We start from the raw sequence: 18,105 nt of genomic DNA, 5'->3' as shown, positions 1-18,105 counted from the left end.
TACTCATATGGTAAGGAATTTACACATTAATTAGTTTCGGTATACATATAGGGAAGTACTTAGTTTATTGCAGTTCATTTTAATTCAATTGTTTTTAATTCGTCGATCAGTCTCCTTATTTTAAATCAATTGAAAATAAATAATGAATGTAACCGCAGTTTTAGGTTCAACTGTCGATACAATCAGATGCTGCATATAACATATATACATGTATATTCTTATGAAAAAGCACATAGTTATTTAATAATAACATTGTAACCGCACGCTACTTGGGGTTTTCCACCTGGATTGTTAACAACACAGTACAACAACTGTTGGCAGAGAACGTATATGTAATATGAGCGAGAAAAATCAAGGTAAGTCATTGGAAAATATGGATACACCAATTTGGTGATTGTTCGAGGAGAGATGATAACACACGTGTTCATCAATTTCAAGTATACTAATAATATCTTTTATCGCTTTTTTCCGAAATTTTCCTTTGATCCTGCTGACTGATAATATCCTTTATCAACGGAGTCGAGAGTGATATGAAAATTATCGCTAGAAACTAAGGGAGTGCGGGCCGTTGCTAACGAAATTGAAATGAAATTCATTACGTCGTCATAGGTAAAATAGCGATAAACAGATTATCATATGTTATATCTACTCGATTGCTTTTTACACTTTCGCCGTTTCGGCTCAAGCAAGATAATCAATCTCGTTGAGATTATCAGATTATCAACATATAAATAAAAATATGTGATATGAGTGCCACTGAGACGACTCTCCATCCAAGTCACAATGTGTAAATTAATAATAATGCATGTAATAGAATAGTGAATAGAAACTCGAAATGTGTGTCAAAGAAAAATCAACCCCACCTAAGAGCAGAAAACAATCCAAGGCTACCAATGGGTCTTTAATGCAGCGAGAAAATCCCGCACCCGGAGGTTTGCGTCAGCTGGTTTCTAAACAATGATGTATACTAGTTCGGCGAAATATAAGAATTGATAAGCTTTCAATCGAAGTTATCAATATTATTAAATAGAAAAATATCATCATGGTTAAAATATATAATTAAAAAGTACCCGTGGTTATACATACGAAATTATTTGTTAAAAATAAAGGTAAACAGTTTTTGTAAATTTTGTAAACATAAAAAGTAATTTGTTTGTCATTCATCCAATGAATTACTGATCATTGTTTGGTGGCTATGTCAACAAGGTCATGCTGGTGTGCGCGGTGTGAGTCGTGCACAATTATAACGCAGAAATGTGTGCGTTTTTTGTTTTTAAAGAAAAATCCAACTACTTCCTTTCAAAGTTATGGAACCAGCAAGTAGACTTTGCGACGGTAATTTCAAAAAAAGATACGCGTATTTCCGAATATCAGATTAAAAATATGTATAAATAAGCAACTTTTGAAGGAAGTGTTTACTGAAAAATCAATCTTTATTCATTCCAACAATAACTAACTGTGATCCTTTTTTTGCCGACGTGTTCTTTTATTCACATGAGACTAACTTCATACTAACGTCATACAGGGGCTACTTAAGATGAATGAAAAGAAGTTAGCATTATCTTTTAACTTCATTTTACGGTATAAAGCCGATGTTCTCTCACTGAATTATTTAAAGTTTGTTGACTATGTTGAACGCATTTGTCCCATCGAGCTTGCAATAAAGCATACAACAGATACAGTTTTGTCTGCCTTATATCTTGACTAACATATAGAAATTGTTAATGAGGATCGATTGAGAACAAAACTTTACGACAAAAGAGATGGTTTCCAAATTGTGATTTTTCAAACTTTATTCAGCAACATTCTAGAAGCGCCTGCTTATGAAGTATTTATCTTCCAGTCGATACGATATTGCAGAGCCTACATTTTAAACATAATTGCCTTGATAGAAAAATACAGCTATAAAACCAAGAAATCCAAGTAATGAAGTTGAAATCGTCACTTCGATTAGTTGGTTGACCTGACCGTTATGGAAAATTTGTACGACATATATGCTCCAATTATCGTAGCCACATAACCCCGGCCCTTTTTTGTCGGATGTGATCTTACAAATTTATCACCAAGTTCTAACTTACTTGATAAACACGACGGGTGCCATTTGTGGAACAGGGTCTGCTTATCCCAACGGAACAATTAAGACCCCCCAGTTTGTATTGTTCAGTTTTTAGTTTTCTGCGTTGTGTTTTGTGAACTGTTGATTGTATTTTAGTCGATTTAAAGGCATCGCCTTAGTGCCTTTAATGGTATCAGGTCATAGTCAATTCGTGTCTGCGTTTGGGGGGGGGGGATTAAAAACGTCATAAAAAAATCCGAAAGGTGGAATTCTTTCTTCAATCTATTTGTGATATTCTGTGTTTGTTTTCTATATTGTAATTCATTGACACTGGGCAGTAAAGAATCGATTGCTGTTTTTTTAGTTTTCAAAACTTTCGATAGAGTTTCATTTTGCAGTGTGAGCAGTCAGCTGTTTCACTTTTTTAACCCTCTGTTTATACCAACATAAGCATATACATGTTTCTGATTCCACATCCCAAAGCGTGACATTTCTTTATTATGAAGATTGTTCAATTTTTGACAAGCTGATTCATCTTAAAATTGCCTTAAATGTACTGAACGACAACTGATATTCACATTAGACCTCTACAGTATACTACAATATAACAGACTTGTTAGACTTAGAGACTGATTACCTGAATGATAATCTTACAAATGATTACATTTAAAAAAATGTTCGGTATATACCGACGAGACAGCAACCAAATGACACACATAACTAGAAGATTTATAGCGTACAACATATAGTCTTCGACAATAGCCAGGTGTGTATGCAATATGTTAAGCTGTACATCACACCGAGTCAAACAATATGAAATTGATAACAGGAAATTTTAGCTTGTGCGGAAATACTTGTTAACGTTTTGTTTCATTAAATGTCCTCTGTGACAATTTCACAACAATTGTAGGAAATACTTAAACTTTTAACTTTGTTTGATTTAAGCATTACTATTTGTTTTATTTATAAAAGGTCCTTTAACATTTTCACAAGAGCTGTAGGAAATACTTAAACTTTTTACATTTGTTTGATTAAAACAACGAAAACCGCATGAGAGAAAAACAATCGAAATCACAGTTAATTTTATACCACTGTTAATCATTTCATTTACAATAGCTTGAAAAGTTAAAATTTATTCCTCAGTCTACCTGAATTTCAGGCTGTTCATATTATTACTAAATTATTGATTAATTTGTTGAATGTTGAATAAGTTGAATAATGGCCAGCGACAAGTATCACAAACTCATTCTGGATCTGAATGAAGAATTGAAAAATATTACCATGTTGACCTGATATATACATCCTCATCATATGCAGGTACGGACTAAATCATCATAAATAGAAACTGATTTAGGTAAATTGGATGTAGATTTGAGCTTATAATATCTATGAAACCAATAACGAAAGATTGCTTGAAAGTGAGCACAGAATAAGCACAAACAATACTATATTATGGTGTGATATCATTTTCATTCTTTTACAATTACACCAATAAGGTACAAAATAAAACCTTGACCAGGTTCAGACTATGTTTCCGCGGTCTTTTATCTACAATAGATCAGATCTCAGGATGTTAACACTAGAGTCATGTCATTCTGGACAAATCCTGATGGTAACATATGACAATAATTTACACCTGGACATCCCAAAAAATGAATGCACTGATTAAGGGATATTATTGAGAGGCCTCTCTGCATATTTTTCTATGCATAATGTGCTGAATCCAGAATAACTGTGTGATTTTTAAGAAATAAGATTACTTTTGTTCATATTTTGAAAATTTAGGTACTGCAAGACATCAGTGAGACACGAAAAGGGAAAACAAATCACAAAAAAATAACATATATTTATTCATTTCAATGCCATGTTGTCTGTCTATGCCTGTGTGAAAAGTTTGTCCTAATTCTCAGCTGTGTTGATAAAGAGCAGAGAAGTTTAAAAAACAGTAATTGTGAGTCCTTGCAGATGTGATGTGTTCTGAAATTGTGCTCGTGTAAAAACGAATGGTAACGTCACGTGACCATCCTAGTTCTTTTTTTCCAAGTTCCAGTTTATCAAAATAAACTTGTCATATATATATTTCTAAGGTAAACCGGGCATAGGTCAAGTCGTCCTGAGCTGAAAATTTGTCAATAACAGTTGTCAGTCGAAGTTAAAACATGGCGGTTCCGGAAACCGAATTGCTTTTTCAACGACATATTACTCAGACTACATGTATTTTTCAAATAATTTTAAAATTTATAAAATCAAGTATACCGTTCATGAAACGTTTAATTTCTTAAAATTTCAAAAAAAACACGATTTTCTATCAGCTCGTCTTCTGCAGGGATTCATTTTTCTGCGCAGCGACATCAGTTGGCGGCTTTCGCTGAAAGTATCTCTTTTTGATTCGCGGATAATAAATCCGGGGTTTTAAAGAGACAAATGCGAGCTGTTGACGAGGTTCTGCATATACATGTATAAATTTAATGGCCGGTTATTTAATTGAAATGTCATGTATGATGATTATATAATAACAGTAAAATATTTAGTTTATTGTACCAAATATACTTCAGTTATGATCCAGATCAAACTATTAGAAAATCTAGAAGCTGATACAGACATCGAGAGACTGATAAAATCAAAATCAGGTAAAACAAATCGAAAGCCAAACCCGGCCAATAAATCACAATTTCTAGTATACATCATGTGTATTTCAGACAAATGTCCAGCACAGAGTCCTCCGCCACCATATGCGTCTACAGCACCACAAAATCAACAATGTGAACAGTATCCTCAGGGGTATAGTCAACCCCATGGTTATTCACAGCTTCAACTTTCACAAGGGTACAGTCATGGAACTGGATACCAATCCGTTGCCCAAGGCTATGAACAGCAGGGTTATCCTCAAACACAACATTACGGACAACACCCGATGTATGGAGGTCAAGGTCAAAATGTTGTTGTAAGTTTAAAAATTAAAAAAATAATTATGAAAAGTAAACAAGACTAATTCAAACTAATTTTAAAAGATGTTATCATCTCGTCTATGTAATATCCCAAATATAGAACCTATTGCCGTTCAATTGATTGGTTAATTCATATGTGTTGAACGCCACTTTCAGTACTGTTGTGTTTTTTCGTGGCGGTCAGTTTTTATGAAATGAACCATCGACCTTCGGTAGCAAAATTAACAATGCTAATCAATTAAGATTGAAGTCGAGTACACCTGCCACATACGGGATTCGAACTCACAACCGCAGTGTTGACAAGCTAGTGATACAGTAATTCAACTTATAGCACTCGACCAGGGAGGCCCCTCAATTGTCGTTCAATTATGTAGTTTTAAAGTACTATCAGAGAACACTTTTTACGGGTTAGGATTGGGTAGGGATTGAACGATTCTTGTTTGTAGTAATACAAGGGAGCTGTGGATCAGGACCTTCATACATAAATGTAATAATCTTTGATTTTAAATTAATTATAAAGTTTTACAGATTAGGTCAATAAATACAGCAATCAATCAATCATCTATCTCCTTCATTACTTTTCCTTGAATAGCCTTAAATGGTGATTATACAAGTTTTTGACAAACGTATCATTTATTCTTTTCTTTTACCTTTTAAGATTTGCTATTATTTAATTGTGCATATGTATCTTCCCGTTAATTCCATGTTCTATTCCACTGTTTGATAGATGCTACTACCATTTGACGTTTAGTCCCCGAGGGTATCACCAGCCCAGTTGTCATCACTTTTATAATGGCATATGATTGATATCTTCATTGTTCATAAAATGTTGTATCATTAAAACACTAAGGTCTGTCTACGTATACTCTAGGAATAGATTGCTTTAGCCGTATTTTGTACAACTTTTCTGAATTTTCGGTTTGTAATGCCCTTTAACATCGTATTTGATTTGGCCTTTAAACTGTTTAGATTCGAACAGCACTGGCGAGTCTTGTGTAGACGAAACGTGAGTCCGTTGTAGCAAATTATAAGTCTGGTACTTTTTATACGCTTTTGATTTCCCCAAAAGAAAGAAAGAAAACAAAGGAAAGAAAAACCGTTCACCGTATCAGTCACGAGAGAAAGTATTACTCCGTAAAGTAAATTCACTGGGGTAAAGCTGATGACCGTAACTGCATTCACGGTCATCCCAAGATGTCGGATGAAAAAATAGGTCATTATCTGTATTGTCTGTTACAGTGTTTCTATATCATTTTCTTTACAAAGGAGACATTGATACGATGTAAATTTATAAAAGATTCACATGGAAACCACAAATTACTTGCGAGAAATGTGCATGAAACAGAAAATTCGATTTAAAAAATCGCTAAGATGACCGTGAATCACAATCGAGATGACCGTAACAGAATCAGCAATTCATAACAAGGGTGATCGTACATGTAATTGGTTAAAAGATGACCGTAATTTGTAAAGGATGACCGTAATTTCTAAATGATGACCGTAACTTTTAAAGGATGATCGTCAATTTTAAGAAATATCCGTATTTGTATAACTACTGTTTTTGTATCAAATGATTAATGGTGTTGATATAAAACGTATTTATATGAGAGTATTATCCTATAGATAGGAGAAAATAAGACGTGCTTTAAATACAAAGTTCACCATATATATCTTTTTTTACGGTAGAGGGTATAATTTTAAAATGAACATACAACAAGACATGCACATGAAAAAGTGGGGAAAACATGCAACAAAAGCGCAATTAAATGACACCTTTCAAGTATAACAATAAAAAAAAAGTGTGCTGCACAGCCTCCAACTAAAAGCCAAAAGATTTGTTTTATTTCTGGAATTCCTTGTAATGACATATAATAAATTCACTTTTTTAAAAATGCCAATGGATGTACATTATACACCCATTGATTTATATCGTCTTTGATTTGTCTTCTATTTTGTCTTGCAAGTAAAATAACAGAACCTGTTTTTAAAATACTTCGACCAAACTAGTGAAGGCGAGCTTCAGCAAAATAGATCCTTATAATAGTCTTGTGCGTATAGCGTATCACAAGGGGCAGGGGCGGATTAAGCCATTTTAAAAAAAGGGGGGTCCCAACCCAGGGTAAAGGGGGTTCAAACTATGTGTCCCCATTCAAATCCCCTGATCGGTAAATAAAAAGGGGATTCAAACTCTCGGACCCCCCCCCCTTTTTGGATCCACCACTGCAGGGAACCTTGGCAATTTGTATATACAGCAATGTTATTCATATATAAAGACAAACTAAGATTTTAATCTGCTTCCTCTGGAACCATACACACAGGCTCGATTACCGGATATTCATATGTTTGATTAGTGTTTTTTATGCTCCATTCATGGGCATTATGTTTTCTGGTCTGTGCGTCCGTTCGTTTGATCGTCCGTTTGTTTGCTCGTTCGTCCGTCTGTCCCACTTCAGGTTAAAGTTTTTGGTCGAGGAGGTGTTTAATGATGTTGAAGTCCAATCAACTTGAAACTTAGTACACATGTTTTCTTGATATGATCTCTCTAATCATAATGCCAAATAACAGTTTTTTCCCATTTTAACGGTCCACTGAACATAGAAAATTATAGTGTAGATGAGGCATGTACTAGAGACACCTCAGAGGGTTCTTGTTTCTTCAACTTTTCGTCGTATCTCTGTCAATTTGTATTAAAAATTTTAAAGTCGTTATCAATAAATATTTCATTGTTTACGAGAAAGTTGCAATTTACTATCATTGTCATGAACTCAAAATACGGCAAATAGTTAAAAAATAAATTGATGAAACATGTTTATATCCGCTAACTAAGCCCCTATTGAGACAAACACAACAAAAAGCTATGAATACAAATACGGTTATTCTTAGAATCGAGGGTCATGATCATCCTTTACAAATTACAGTCATTCTTTAAAAATTACGGTCATCTTTCACAAGTTACGGTCATCTGTTTACCAATCACAGTCATCCTTGTTTTATGTTACAGTCATCTTGAAAATATTTTGATAATGATTTACGGACATCTTAGCGATTTTTTCAAATTGAATTTCGCGTTTCCTGAACATTTTTCGGTGATAATTTGGGATTTCTGTGTGAATCTTTTATAAATTTACATCATATCAATGTATACTTTGTAAAGAAAATGATATAGAATCACTGTAACAGACAATACAGATACTGACCTAATTTTTCATCCGACATCTTGGGATGACCGTAAATGCAGTTACGGTCATCAGCTTTACCCCAGTGAAATTTGTAAGTTGTGAAAGGACCAACAAAATCAGCCAAACACATTTGTGTGGGGTTCGTGTAACTCTCTCTTTGTTGTATTGTGTTGTACTTTGTTTATTATTATCCTTATTGTCAAGCCTGCAACTTTAGTCGCAAAAGTGAGACATAGCAATCCTACGTGCCATCGTCGACACCGCCGCTGAAGACGACGACGTCTACACATTTCACTCTATGGTTAAAGTTTTTGAAATGTTTATAATTTTCTGAAACTATACTGGATTTCCACCAAATTTAGATAGAAGCTTGTTTATGATCATGAGATAGTATCCAGATGTAAATCTTGTAAATAAAATCCTGTTTATCCGTTTTTTATTTATTAATGGACTTAGTTCCCTGTGGTTAAAGTTTTTAAAATTCTAATTACTTTCTCAAACTATCCTGGATTTGAACCAAATTTAGACAGAAGTTTGTTTATGATCAAAAGTTAGTATCAAGCAGGAAATTTTGTAAAATTTATTTCCTGTTTTTCCGTATATTACTTATAAATGAACACTATATACAGTCTGCAGTTAGAGTTTTTAAAACATTTATTTGATTCTTAGAGAGAAATTTATGTATTACTGAAAAATTATTACACCAAAACATTTACTTAATGTTATCATCGGTATAAGGAAATAATTCGTAAATATAACTCAACATACAGACATCTTATACGTTTAGGTATTTCACAATCAATATTTTATAGTAATATTCTTTACAAAGCACAACAAATTCAGTATTCACTTCAGAAGCTAACAAACCTTTAAATAGACTTATTAAGAAGGGATAAAGTTACGATACTGTTGTCAAGTCATTACAGATTGCATATTTTTGCTTTAATATTGGTTCACTTAATATATGGTCTTTGCATCGGAACTAAACACATTTATTTAAAAAAAAAACAGTTGTTGGTATGGCCTGGGTTATTTTCCTCTCATATATTTTATGATAGTATGATATTAAACCCCTAACGGGAGGGATTGTACCTGATATTCATATGATGAAGACATAATCTTTCAATCAGTTTAATTGAGGTCTGGAGCTGGCATGTCAGTTAAATGCTAGTAGTCTGTTGTTATTTATTTATTATTGTCATTTTATTTCTTTTCTTTTGTTACATCTTTTGACATCGGACTCGGACTTCTCTTGAACTGAATTTTAATGTGCGTATTGTTATGCGTTTACTTTTCTACATTGGCTAGAGGTATAGAGGGAAGGTTGAGATCTCATAGACATGTTTAACCCCGGCGCAATTTTGCGATGTTCCCAAGTCATGAGCCTCTGGCCTTTGTTAGTCTTGTATGATTTTTTTATTTTAGTTTCTTGTGTATAATTCGGAATTTAGTATGACGTCCATTATCACTGTACTAGTACACATTTTTTTAAGGGGCAAGCTTAAGGACGTCTCCGGGTGCGGGAGTTTCTCGTTACATTGAAGACGCATTGGTGGCCTTCGGCTGTTGTCTGTTCTATTGTCGGGTTGTTGTCGCTATGACACATTCACCATTTCCTTTCTCAATTTTATCATAAACCATCCTGGATTTTTACCAATCTTGGACAGAAGCTTCTTACAATCAAAAGATAGTATCTACAGGAAAATTGTTAATTATTTTTTTCCCATTCTATAAAGTAATGTTTCAACTCTTTTATAAATCAGTAAACAGCAAAAGTAAACAAGACACTGGTTTCTGCAGAACTCTTACGAATTTTCTGATTCGTATTTATTTTTACAGAGTTTTTTTGCCATGGCGCTATTATTTTCTAGTATATTTCTAAGCCCCTTTGGTATTTTCCGCGTCTAATTTTCTTGTTATATATATATATATTGTGCTCCTAAAAGAATTCCAAGAAGAGAGCGATTTAAAAGTCTGTGTCAGACTTGCACTATGAGCTTTTTTAATTTCCCGGTTTTTCTTTTGAAGAAAAAGAGCCATCAGTAAAATCCATGACTATTGTATTATTCAAGCTTCGTGTGAGCATGCATGGACAAGTTGGCACATAAATAAAATCACTTATAATAAAATTAATGACATTATATGAAGTCTCTGATTTAATGTTTTTACTCGGCATCATTAAGGGGACATGATACATGTAAATGGAAAATGTTTTTACAAAATCTTCGCAAACACTATCATGAACTACTTGTGCATCAGATGACGAAACTAACATGGTGATATATATATATATAATTTTCGAAAGCAAACTTACAGATCTAACATTGTTGGGTTGATGTTTAGACGAGTTGTATAATATATATATATAATATATATATACAACTCGTCTAAATTTTTTGTTCTTCCCTCGCCAGGATTCGAACCCATGCTACTGAGATATCATGACACCAAATCGCCTGTACTGTAGCCGCCCCGCTACACCACACGACCACATGGGCTTCATAACAATGAAGCTTTCGATGGCCGGATTGCACTATAGCCGTCCCGCTAGACCACACGACCACCTGGGCTTCATAAAAATGAAATGAAAATGCCAGGTGGCCGGGCGGTTAACAACACATTAAATGTTTTACATAAGATTACAGAACCAGCTTCTGAAACATTAAAGCACATCACAAACCTGCTTAATATAAGATAACAGAACAGAAATCCTTAGTATTACCAGATAACATAAGAGTTCTTACTATCAGTTACAAAATTAACATGCATAACATCAGTTATCAAAACTAGCAGCCTTTACGTAAACAAAACCAACATGCCTTACATCAGTTATCAGAACTAGCACCAGTTATCATTCCACTGCTTATGAAGATTTATTTACTCGAGTGTATCACCAGCCCAGTAGTCAGCACTTCTGTGTTGACTTGAGTAATCATTGATATGCTCATATTTATAAATTAACTGTTAACACAATTTTGAGTTTTTGAAAAACTACCCTTTTTGCGCCTTAATTTCTATATAGTTTTGTCCATAATTACCAAAATCAATCCAACCCTTTCTTTTAAGACATGGGACCTTGTCTATCAATTCTATAGAGATCTATACTCTTGTACACAAATTATTGTCATGGTACTACACAAATTCTTGTTTTAGCCCTTATTCCTAGTATTTAGGACAATAATGCGTAAATCAATTCCATCTTTCTTTTTGCGGTGTAGAACCTTGTGAAACAATTTCATAGTGATTGATCTATTCACTTATACTCGATTTATTGTCTGGAAACTAAATGAGTCCGGAAATGAACGACAACGTCATGACATGAATTCTGGTATCTATGATGAGTCTATTGATAACCAACTGTTCGATGCCACTGCTGGCGGAGTTTTAATTCCCCGAGGGTATCACCAGCCCAGTAGTCATCACTTCTGTGTTGACTTGAGTTATCATTGATATGCTCATATTTATAAATTACCTGTTAACAAAACTTTACATTTGTGAAAAACTAAGGCCTTTTGACCTCAGGCATATATTACTTTAGCTGTATTTGGCAAAAATTTTAGGAATATTTGGTCTTCAATGCTCTATAACTTCGTACTTTATTTGGCCTTTAAAACATTTTTTGATTCGAGCGTCACTAATGAGTTTTTGTAGACGAAACGCGCGTCTGGCGTAAATATAAAATTTTAATCCTGGTATATATTATGAGTTTATTATCAAACATAGCAGCCTTCCAAATAAAAAAAAAACAAGCATGACTCACATTAGTTAGCATCAGTAGTGGTTTTTCAATTAACCGAATAAGCATGTCAACTTCAGTTATCAATTATAACTGCCTTTCAGTTAACATAACACGCATGCATACCATCAGTTATCAGTACTAACCGCCTTTCAGTTAACAAAACAAGCATGCCTAACATCAGTTATCTGAACTTACAGTCTTTTAGTTAACAAAACAAGCATGCCTCATATCAGTTATCTGAACTAGCAACCTTTAACTTAACAAAACAAGCATGGCTAACATCACTTATCTGAACTTACAGGCTTTAAGTTAACAAAACAAGCATGCCTAACATCAGTTATCTGAACTAGCAGCCTTTAACTTAACAAAACAAGCATGCCTAACATCAGTTATTTGAACTTACAGTCTTTTAGTTAACAAAACAAGCATGCCTAACACCAGTAGTTAGAACTATCAGCATTTAAGTTAACAAAACAAGCATGACTAACATACATTATTAGAACTATAAATACTTTCACCAGTTATCAGAGCTAATAACCAAGTGTTATATTAGTTAACATAGAATATAAAATTGAGAATGGAAATGGGGAATGTGTCAAAGAGACAACAACCCGCCCAAATAAAAAACAACAGCAGAGGGTCACCAACAGGTCTTCAATGTAGCGAGAAATTCCCGCACCCGGAGGCGTCCTTCAGCTGGCCCCTAAACAAATATATACTAGTCCAGTGATAATGAACGCCATACTAATTTCCAAATTGTACACAAGAAACTAAAATTAAAATAATACAAGACTAACAAAGGCCAGAGGCTCCTGACTTGGGACAGGCGCAAAAATGCGGCGGGGTTAAACATGTTTGTGAGATCTCAACCCTCCCCCTATACCTCTAACCAATGTAGTAAAGTAAACGCATAACAATACGCACATTATTGTTTATGTGCATCAATACTTCCTAATAACAGTTAATTAGAATACATTTAAATTAATAACAGAATGGGAATGCTTATGGTAACATATCTGTTCTTATTAGTGAAAGGAAGTATCAGGTTTAATATAATTCAATTGATTCAGTATGTAAAATACTAAAAAACAGAAACTGTTCTTATAGCAGCAAAACAATAGCAAGATTAATTCCAAGTAAACTAAGGCCAACATACTGCTTGATATTAGCTGCGGTTAGTTATATGGTACAACTGTGTCACCGGATTCAAAGGAGCAAATATATTCTAAAGGCAAATTCTTTTTTTATCAGGTTTCACAGCCAGTGCCTTCAACAATGATAGTGACTATAGCCCAAACAAGACCATCGAACTGGATAATTCCTGCTATCCTGGCATGTCTTTTTTGCTTCTGGCCAACAGGAATATGCGCTATAGTAGCTGCATTTATTGTAAGTAGCGCCTGCAAAATTGATCATGCATAAGTACCTTATCAAAATTAAGGGCAAAATCAAAAGCTCAAACACATCAAACAAATGGATAACAACTGTCATATTCCTGATGTAGAAAATGGTGGATTACAGTCATATGAAACCTAAAAAAAATTGATGCATATGTTTTAATGCCCCATTTATGGGCATTATGCTTTCTGGTCTGTGCGTCCGTTCGTTCGTTCGTTCGTCCGTCCGTTCGTCCGTATGTACTGCTTCGGGTTAAAGATTTTGGTCAAGGTAGTTTTTGATGAAGTTGAAGTCGAACCAACTTAAAACTTAGTACACATGTTCACTATAATATGATCTTTCTAATTTTATGTCATTTTTACGGTCCACTGAACATAGAAAATGAGAACACATTTTTGTTTATAACTAAATGGATACTTTTCATTATAAAACTTCTGTACATATGCTTTTTCTGAAGAAAATTCTTTAATTTGTACACAATTAGAAGAAGTTTACTTTTTTTAAATTGCTTGCTTCCAGAAAGCAATTCGTCGACATATTTACCGTATGCAATCGACATTAGCGTGACCCTCCTTTAAATATCCGTCATTGCAATACGCATACTTCTAGCTGTCATTGAAATACACTATTATCTGATTGTACATGTTATACACGTGCCCAATATTCTTGCGTTTTTGATGATTGTTTACCAAAAGGTTACAATCGGTAAAAAACGGCTTCAAAACACGACAATTGGGTAGCTGATATATTTTCACGTCAAAACAGACAGAGAGAAAAAAAAATTGACGATAATACGATATGTTTCCATAAAAAATGATAAATTCGTGCACATAGTACTAAGTTTATGATATAAACATGCATTGGTTCATGAATTAGATAAGAATGATTTTTACCAGTCACTCGTTTTATATGACTTTAAAACTGGGTTTAAAGCTGGGTAATTATATAAAATTTATATACATATATTATAATTATGGTTGCAAAATGTTTAAACTGAGATAATCGTTCGGGCAGACACGTCATTTAGCAAACATCAATCAATCACACGTTTTGATAGAAAAGAAATAGAAGGGATGTTTCATTTCAGTAAAGCTACATTGTGGTATTACTCTGTATTAGAAATGTAATAAATAAGTGAAAACAGTTTTAGATTATCTCTAGCTTTTCTCATCACTTCGTTAATTTTTACAAAACTATTATCCCCTGAACTGTTGGACCACATTTAAGTAAACTTGGCCACAACCATCATTGGGGTATCTATTTCAAAAATATGTCCGATTACACCACCTGCACTCGAATGCAATCTTAATTGACTAAATTGTGAGTTTTCTTATCGAAGTTCGTAGGTTTTCCTTTGAGAGTGGCGATAAAACACAAAAATCAAAAATCAAAAATCAAAACTTTTGGACGACCTCTCAGAAGTTCTTGCCCTTTATTGACAAATTTTCAATAATAATTTTTGCCTTTTATCTTGAAAACCTTTAATAGATAGAGCTTACTTTAAGCTACAGAACTGATCAGTAAGACAAGGTCAACAAAGAAGTATTCATGGTAGAAATCGTCAGTCTACTCTTAATTTTAGTTATTGCTCTTTCAATACGATTTTTACCAATATGCGTGTTTGCCTTATACCTTAAAATTTATAACAGATAGTAGATAACGTTACCTGGTAAAAATAAAAAGACCAGATCTACATTTAAGACAATATAGAGGATTTTTTTTCGAGACTCTTTATTGGAGTTTTTGCCCTTTGACGGCGAATTTTACCAACCATTTTACATCTTGTCTTTCATGATAAAAATATAACGGGTAAAAAGTAGCTTTGAAAATAAAAAATTGGGAAGCAAGCGAAAATCCAGAAACAGATCAAGTTTTGCCGATATAGTTAGTGGACTATATATAGTAGTGATTGCCCTTGAGTGATGATTTATCACCCTCATTTGTGTTTTGAGCAAAAACTAAAGAAGATAAAGATAAATTAAACAGAGAAAATGATAAGCGATGCAAGATCAACACAATAGTTATTTTTCTAATGAATTCCATTATTGACGACAAGGTTGGAAAGTGTCTATTGCTGATCATTCACAGACAAAGACCTAGATGAAAGACACAAGTTCTATAGAGCTTCTTGTTATACGACAACAAAATTGCTGCAAAATTTTGGTCGTTTCATATAAATAAACTCATCATATATACCAGAATTGAAATATCTTATTAACGCCAGACACGCGTTTCGTTCACAAAAGACTCATCAGTGACGCTCGAATAAAAAAAAAATAAATAAATAAAATAAAATTGAAAAGCATTGAGGACAAAAGATTCCTAACAATTTTGCCAAATACAACTCAGGTAATCTTTTCGGGGAACTAATACTCCGCCAGCAGTTGCATTAAACCAGTGGTTGTCAAAAAACTCATCATAGATACCAAAATTCATGTCATGACGTTGTCGTTCATTTCCAAACACATTTAGTTTCCAGACAATAAATCGAGTATAAGTTAATAGATCACTATGAAATTATACCACAAGGTTCTGCACCGCAAAAAGAAAGATGGATTTATTCACGCATTATTGTCCTAAATATTAGGAATAAGGGATAAAACAATCATTTGACTAGTACATGACAATAACTTGTGTACAAGAGTATGGATATCTATGGAATTGATAGACAAGGTCCCATGTCTTAAAAAGAAAGGGTTGGATTAATTTTGGTAATTATGGACAAAACTATTTAGGAATTAAGGCGCCAAAAAGGGTAACAAATCTGGTTTCTGTACAATAACTTGAGTATATGTCTCTTGATCTCTATGAGACTCATGTTTAATGGGGTTTTATATAAGACTAATACAAAATGTAACCTATGAAATATGAACAAGATCCTCTGACATTAAATCATTTTAGGCATGTATCCAGCACAGCTATAGAGGAATCTAATAATTATAAAAAATAATAAAGCGATGTGGTATGATTGCCAATGAGACAACTTTCCACAAGAGACCAAACTGGCACAGACATTAACAACTATAGATCACCGTACAGCCTTCAACAATGAGCAAAGCCCATAAAATTAATCAGCTATAAAAGGCCCTTAAATGACATTGTAAAACAATTAAAACGGCCTAATTTATGTACAAAATTTAACGAAAACAAATATGTAACACATAAACAAACGACAACCACTGAATTACAGGCTTCTGGCTAGGGACAGACAAATTTATAGAATTTGTGGCGGGGTTAAACATGTTAGCGAGAGTCTAACCCTCCATTTACCTTGGACAGTGGTGAAACAGTAACTAAAACATAGGAACGAACTATAAAAATCAGTTGAAAAAGGCTTAAACCATCAGATGGATAAAAATACAAATGCTACAAATACAAGTTGACGTGGCCGGGTACTTGTACATCCCAACAACAAAAATACACCAAGTACAGATCGCAGTTACTGACAGCTAGTTCTAAGCCACTAACAACTAAAACAAAACATCATGCATCTAAGTCCAGTTTTCAATTATACAATGTATAAAGAAAAGAATCATATATTACAAATAGAACACTTAAACGGATGTTTGAGAAAACAAAAAGATTAGATATTGTTACTTATCTCTCTAGGTCATTGTGGTCATCTTTAAATAGCGAAACATGCTCTAGCACTATCTAGAATGTCAAATATATTTTGAGATACGTAAAATTGATTAATACTGATCTGTCTACTCGATGCATATTCTTTAACGATCCGCTTGAACTACTTGTTTCCCTTTAAGTTTTCCCCCTCTTCCGGTGATTGAAAATCGTGGCCTACTAGAAACGTAACAAAAGCTTATATAATCGAAAAAAGGACCAATAGGAATGCCAAACTGGATCAAAGAATAAGATCTATGTATGAAAAATAAACACGATGATTTTTACGACAGTGAATTTTAATATCATAGTATTGAAAGCTGTTTCTTTAATATTAAGTGAGCTAAACTCGTATACCAATTTGGTAATTTCCCGCTCAAAGCACCAATTAAGGATAAAAAACTGACCAGATGTATTCTCAATATTCAATAAAAATTCGATCAAAAAAGTTCACAGGAAGATATTTCATGGTGATATTATCTATTTTTCAGTCCAACAGTGCCGCCGATAGTGGAAACATGCAGAGTGCTGAGAAGTCAGCCAGGACAGCCAAAAACCTGACAATACTATCTGTTGTCCTCGGTGCAATCTGTGTCGTCGGTGTTATAGTGTTAAGGGTTGTGGTGTATTCACCAACCCAACATCAGTACTATAAATGAGAAGGGAAGCAACAGTACTTGAATCAAAGTCTATGTTACAATACACATATATAGATGCATGTTATATTACCTTTTGGTAACATTTAATCTCGTACACTGTTATAATACCTTTTTATAAATTTTATATGCATGAGGTTTCTATTGACAATTTTTAATGACACTGTATTGTATAATATTGTTGTACAATACATTATTTACATTTAAATTGATGCAATTGTTAAAGCTGAATATAGTTTTATAAACTTTTGTATTTTGGTATATTTGTTATAAAAGGTTTTATACAAATTCAAAATTTTTATCAAGGTATTTAAACAACATAAAGTTTTGTCAATCTGTTCAAATGAAGAGTAAGCGTGTCAAAAACCAAAATGTGTGCCACCAATGAAGTACAGAAAATTTAATGATGAAAATCTTCATGAACCGTTTTGTATTTTTGAAATACCACATTTAAAAATCGTGCAGTTTAAAAAAATAAGTGAAAATAGATATAATATTCGAATTAGTTTTT

At 33.5% G+C, this 18,105-nt stretch overlaps 1 protein-coding gene across 1 annotated transcript; it reads left to right on the top strand.

Annotated features, from left to right (window-relative positions):
• The first annotated feature begins 52 nt into the window (after positions 1 to 52).
• Positions 53 to 17,853, top strand: LOC139481298 (proline-rich transmembrane protein 1-like). Its single transcript, XM_071264486.1, has 4 exons — positions 53 to 356; positions 4,756 to 5,000; positions 13,174 to 13,311; positions 17,430 to 17,853. The coding sequence occupies exons 1-4, from the start codon at positions 338 to 340 to the stop codon at positions 17,595 to 17,597; spliced, it is 570 nt and encodes a 189-aa protein (XP_071120587.1). The 5' UTR covers positions 53 to 337; the 3' UTR covers positions 17,598 to 17,853.
• The last annotated feature ends 252 nt before the right edge of the window (positions 17,854 to 18,105 follow it).

Source organism: Mytilus edulis, chromosome 7, assembly GCF_963676685.1.
Source record: "Mytilus edulis chromosome 7, xbMytEdul2.2, whole genome shotgun sequence".
NCBI lineage: Eukaryota > Metazoa > Mollusca > Bivalvia > Mytilida > Mytilidae > Mytilus > Mytilus edulis.
This window is presented reverse-complemented; position numbering and strand designations above follow the sequence as displayed.

Coding starts and splice junctions, on each gene's coding strand:
- LOC139481298 (XM_071264486.1), top strand. Junction 5,001..13,173: donor GTCAAGGTCAAAATGTTGTT/GTAAGTTTAAAA, acceptor TTTTTTTATCAG/GTTTCACAGCCAGTGCCTTC. Junction 13,312..17,429: donor CTATAGTAGCTGCATTTATT/GTAAGTAGCGCC, acceptor TCTATTTTTCAG/TCCAACAGTGCCGCCGATAG.